Source organism: Macadamia integrifolia, unplaced genomic scaffold, assembly GCF_013358625.1.
Source record: "Macadamia integrifolia cultivar HAES 741 unplaced genomic scaffold, SCU_Mint_v3 scaffold2315, whole genome shotgun sequence".
Lineage (NCBI taxonomy): Eukaryota > Viridiplantae > Streptophyta > Magnoliopsida > Proteales > Proteaceae > Macadamia > Macadamia integrifolia.
The window spans coordinates 1-6,044 of record NW_024868631.1 but is presented as its reverse complement, the minus strand read 5'-3'; the positions used below and the strand labels follow the sequence as shown (position 1 = coordinate 6,044).

The 6,044-nt window shown below is 43.9% G+C and overlaps 1 protein-coding gene across 1 annotated transcript; it reads right to left on the bottom strand.

Annotated features, from left to right (window-relative positions):
- Positions 1-2,936: 2,936 nt before the first annotated feature.
- Positions 2,937-4,083, bottom strand: LOC122066274 (APO protein 4, mitochondrial-like; the record flags this gene model as incomplete). Its single annotated transcript, XM_042630092.1, has 1 exon — positions 2,937-4,083. A coding segment is annotated over one exon (732 nt), but the record flags the coding sequence as incomplete, so codon positions are not given.
- Positions 4,084-6,044: the final 1,961 nt, after the last annotated feature.

Genomic DNA, 6,044 nt, shown 5'->3' with positions numbered 1-6,044 from the left:
TAGTGGGAGTGCTAAGTGCCTGCGTGGTTGCTTAGAAAGGTCTAATGCCGTGACAGTTGTGGTATCAGAGCTTCGGTTGCGAGGGAGCCAAGCTTGTGGGATAGGAGATAGGCGAGCTAAAACTGTGGAATAGAGACCAACACCCACAAAAGTAAGCAAAGAAGGAGCGAAGGCAAGTCACCGTTGACATTGGCGTTGCTATGGAGTCTCATTTAGCTTGAGGGGAGCAAGTATTGGCCGAGGCAAAGGGGTGCCTCGATGTTGCGGAGCAAAGTGGGGAGGAGCTCAAAGGCCATGTGGAGCTCAGGGAGGAGCTTGATGGCCAGATGGGGGAGCTCAAAGGGTCCCTATAAGGTACTCTCAACATCATAATAAGTGACCAAGTGGAGATGGTTGCCACCTTCAAGGCTCAAGTGTGTAAGGCGTTGGACAAGGTGAAAGCTCGTATTAGAGAAGAAGTATGGGAAGGTTGGGCTACGAGTAGCAGGACAGCGGCAAGAGAAGCCACTACCTCTCAGGACATGTCTAAGGGGGAGGCACTAAGGCACTTTGTGAGTGCTAATCAGCAAGATTGGGCCAAGTTGCTGGATGTGGCTCAGTTCTCTTACAATCTCCAGCAAAGTGAGGCTACGAACCAAAGTCCATATAAGATTGCCACGGGACAACAATCCTTGACGCCAAACACGGTGATGACCAGCCACACAGGGAAGAGCCCTTCGGCATTTAAGGTTGCTAAGGAGTGGCAAGCAAAGCTAGATATGGCTAAGTCATACTTGGACAAAGCCATTAAAAAGATGAAGAAATGGGATGACAAAGGGAGGCGACTAGAAAACTTCAAGGTCGGGGACTTGGTACTTGTAAAGCTTCTACCCCAACAATTCAAGTCCCTCAGGCAAGTACACAAAAGGCTGGTACACCAGTATAAAGGCCCGTTTGAGATCACCAAGAAGGTGGGCAAGGTGTCCTATGAGGTGAGCCTACCTCCTAAGCTTAAGATCCATCTGGTCTTCCATGCAAGCCTATTAAAGCCATACCATGGAGACAAGGAAGACCCAAGTCATGGAGCCTCAACAAGAGCACCAATGACTATCACTACTTCCTATGACAAGGAGGCTGAATATATGATCGCTGATCGAGTCATCCGAAGACTAGGAGTACCACCTAGTAGGGAGTACTTAGTCAAGTGGAAGGGGCTAACAGAGAGTGAGGCAATTTGGGAACCCGTTGACTCGTTATGGTAGTTCTAAGGAGGTGGGAAGCTTCTAGTTTCCTCCCCAACCGTTGGATGGAGGACATTTGTAAATATCTTAGTCATCCATTATAACTTGGGGTGCCTATAAATAGGTGTTGCCTCATTTGGCAAAGGCACTCACTAAGGACCAACCAAGAGTGTTCAACCAAGCAAGTGAGTTCTCAAGCCTTGTACTCAAGAGTTCTCTAGTGCAATAAAAATTCATTCTTTTCAAACTCACTCTTGTGTTCACTTCTTCTCTTCCCAAGTCCCTTAAGGAGTGTGGTTAGGCTGACTTAGTACTAGTGGGAGTGCTAAGTGCCAGTGCGGTTGCTAAGAAAGGTCTAAGGCTGTGACAGTGTGCTCTCCTATGGGCTCCCACACATGCCCAAGGGCATGCTCCCCACAGAAAACACTTCTTCTAACTTTATAAATGATCAAGCAAAGACTTATAGGTAGGAAATGGCTCATCTCCTCTAGATAGCTTTTCTTAGGAACTAAAACAATGATTGTCTTATTAAATTCCTTAAGCATATAGCTATTGGAGAAGAATCGTTGAACTGCATCAATTACAGTATGGTCCAACAATCCAACAAGATTAAAAGAACTTCCCTGGAAGGCTATCCTAAACTATAAGCCCCAATATGGAACACTGCTTATTTAATTTTCAGCAACAATAAGTGAACTACACAAAGCCTCATTTCATCCCTAATAATTTTTGTAGAGAGAACTTAAAAATAGTCTTATCCCGAACAAATGAGAAATAGTATACAAACGATCAAAATAGGAGAGAATATCAGAAGTTAAACCTAAGTGTTCAGCAACCCACTTACCAGAGCAGTCCCTTAACTTTATGATTCAACTAATGTGCCCTTTGCAGGAAGTGCTGTGTTGCAAGGATCGACTCCTCTATTGCGCAATAGAGGTAGCAGCTCAGATCCAACACCTTGAAGCGCCCTGGCCTGGAACCCAACATACAGGCACATACCTCGAGGCATTCCAAGGTGTTAGATTTGAGCTGCCGCCTCTATTGCGTAGTATAGGAGCCCCACCCCTCTCCCTCCTTGTAACTATTTAATATTTCGAGAGTTGAGCTTAGTAAAGTTCTTCTTGATGTATGAGGGTTTCAAGCCATTACAAAGTTCAAGCTCTTGATCACACAAGGAGGCATATTGTGGGATTGTTTGAATATTTTCAAGGACCTCCTAGTTTTAAAAATTTCTAAACTAGCATTACCTGAATACCTCCACACTCCTTAATATTATGGTGTAGTTTGTATAAATGTGAACCAATTGGATTTTTTATTGCCATGCCTTAGCAATAAGTTGGCCCAAATCTAGATGTCTTTCCCATTTGGCCTCAAATCTGAAACTTGGAGGGAAATTCCATTGTTTTGGCTAAAGGATATCTGAATCAGAATCAGAATCAGATTTTGGGAGTTCAGGTTCCTCATATAATTCCAGTGACTAGTTATTCTTACTTCTGACTCCAAATCTGTGGCATCAAGTTCTGATAAAAGTGAGAGGGGCAAGAGAAGCCGCAAGCAAGCGTCCGTAGAGAGGATTGAGCTCATAAGTTTCAACCATAAGTTCTTTTTTCAATGTATCCAGGGGTACAGGTTTCTTCTTTTTCTATTTCTATTTTTGTTGTCAGACAGTTCAGGTTGCTTGACCAGAGGATATTGACAAATAATTGCTGATCTTTGTCATAATAAAATCAAATGTTAATGAACATACATGATATGTTTACATCCACAGGAAACCCAAGCCTCCACTTGACTAGACCTGTAAGACTCCAATGCTACTGAAGAGTTGCATAACTTGATTGTTAAGATGGTGTAATTATTGAACTATAAAACTAAAGATGGTCTTAAATCAAATCGCTCAATGCTAAGGCTATTTTACAGCCACAGCCAAAACTCAATGTTGACTTGGAGCAATCCTGGTGCAGCCAAAGGAGTTGATACAGTAGCAGTTGGAAATCTAATGTACATTATGCCATCGATTGAAGTAGATTGAATTGATCGCACCCATGCGAGATCAGCCTATTAATCTCTTTGTGAATAGCTTCAACACAGCCTTAAGAGAACAAAGCCTAAATGGGAGCTTTTCTGTCCTATGCTAATCAAAGGGTGGTGGTAAACCTTGTATCTTCATCATACAGAAATATTTGACAGGTATAGTTGCCCCAGCTTGCAGGCACAGCTCAATCACAGCCGGAGCATGACCATAAAAATCCCATCCATTATCCAGAAGCAGAAGGGGATCCTGAGGCCGCTGCCGCCAAACGACATTGGGAGGCACCAAATCATCTACTTTGGCCTTCTTCCATATATGGGTACCCCGCCGACCCTCATACTTTAACACTCCATAAATCTGTGCCTTGTGACCAGAGGGTCCAACATGAACTTCTGAACAACATTTGCAGACCTTTGCTGGATAAACCAACAATAATTTCTGGACACCTGCTCTAAGCCTCTCCCATGCCTCCAAAGTTAACTTCGCCACTGATGTTAGCTCAGGCCGTGACAAGGACTCAGCAATGACACTATAATTTTTCCCATTGTCTGATGTTGAGCTGCTTTTGTACAGGCATTCATCATATACATTGGCCCCAGCTTGACGGCATAGCTCCAGGACAACCGGAAAACGTTCAAAATCAAATTTTTGGTCATGCTTGATGACATCTTGAGACACACCCTGGAGGTGAAAGGTCTCAACAGGGACGAGAATATCATTCAAGGTACCATCAATCCAGGTATGGTCCTGGTTCTTGGCACGCCGCCTAAAACCATGGCAAGTTTCAATCAGATGACCATTTTCACCGATAAATAATTCTAGGCAGAACCTGCAAAGATTTTAATGAATCAAGTAAAGAAAAAGAAGGAAGAAATGATTTAGCACCTGGGACAAGTATTTGTGTTTTCTACTTCTTATATCATATGATTTAGCACCTCATAAGAAAAACATCATCCAGAGAAAGAAGTTGGACGTGTGAAACTTGGATTAGTGTTATGGGGTTATTGTTACTAAAATCTGAGATGGCTTGCAGATTTTTTTTTTTTTTAATACTCTGACATGTAGATTTCTTTTTTGATATGGACTTTATCTTCAAAATAGGACTAATTAGCTTCAGGAAACTCAAGTTTCAATGGTTTAAAGATGGGATTGGTACAGACATCAAAGGACTCCAAAAAATATTTTCCTTTTATTTTTTTGTGGTGAATAGTAAATGCATTAAAAGGGGGAGGGGTAATATAGCTCCAAAGGGGAAATGACAAACCCAATAAGAGTAACAAACTAGTCATAACCGGGAAGAGAACCACAAACCCTAACAATCAGATCTCAACACTACAGTTCCTAGCCACCAACACGAAGAAGGAGCACCGCCAGCAAAGAAGCAGCCACGGTGGAGGAGCGGGCCATGTGGAGGGAAACGGCCAAGCAGACAACTGGCCTAGCAAAGGGAATCGCCAAGGCAGAGGGGCACCGACCTTTCAGAGGGCAATGAAGGAGTGGCTGCCTGGCGAGAGCGGCCCAACAGGCTGGTGTTGAATAGGCTACTACCGACCAGGAGATAGATCCAACAATCAACATACCAAACAAGGTAGGTTGCCAGTGGTGGGCAGACCCAGCGGAGGTGGAGACCAACAAGGTGAGCAAGCAAACCGACCAAACAAGCCTGGCATCCAGAAGGGCAGACAACCTTCAGGGGCTTACGACCAACGGGACGGTAGGCCTGGCGCAATGGCGTCCAAAAGGGCAGCAAGCCAGGTGAGCGGCTAATGGAGAGGCAGGTCCAGCAGAACAGTCAGGCCAGCGAACAAACCAAAAACAGCTAATCATCCGGAAGGGCAAGTAGCCAAGAGGGGCTGATGACCAGCGGGACAGCAGGCTTTGCGGGAGTGGCGTCTAGAAGGGCAACAGGCCTGGCAGGACGACGACCGTGAAGCAGCTAACCCATAAGGGTACAACACCAATGTGACTGCAGCAAGGTAGGTGGCCGAAGGGAAGGCGACCCAAGCAGTTGTAGTAGTCTCAACACCAAACGAGCTGGCCGACATAGGAACAAAGGGAGAAATAGGAGAGAAAGGGAGGGGAGGTGGAAGAAGGGAGAGGGAGAGAAAAGAAGAAGATGAAGAGGGGAAAGGGAAAGAGAAAGGGAAGATGCAGAGGAAGGGAGAAGAGAAGAGAAGAGAGAGAGAGACAAAGGGAGAGAGCGGCGGCCAAAGGAGGAGAACTTAGATTAAGGTTTCTTTTCGAGAGCGGAGGGCGGGCTGCTCCTGCCCAAATCACATCTTATTTTTCCCCCAAAATATTTTCCTTGACTATAGCATAGTTCGAATTTGTAGGACCAGTTCCATCTTATCATTCATTCTATCAGCCAATTAATTTAGTGGGAATTTTGGCAATCAAGGTGTGATCATGCCCCATAAGAAATTTAAAAAAAAAGAAAACAAACAAAAAATCTGGCTGGAGAATGATTAGTCAAAACTGAAGACAGGGTCATGCAGTTTTTTTAATAGCCAAAGGTCCACAAGTGAGTAGCAATAAAACAATTCATTTGCTATAACTTTACTTTCATCTAACAACTTTAGCAAAGATTTCCATCCACATAAAAGGTAACTAACAAGTGACAAAATGAGTTCAGCGCTAAACCTCAATTAGACTAAACAACTATGCCATCATTGGTCATCCTGACAAATAGAACTTCCAGGATATTGAACTAACCATTTGATATTTCCCTCCATCTTTTGTAATTGAAATCTGAAGATAGTTGCTTCTTGTAAACAATAAATCAGGACTCAAGTAAA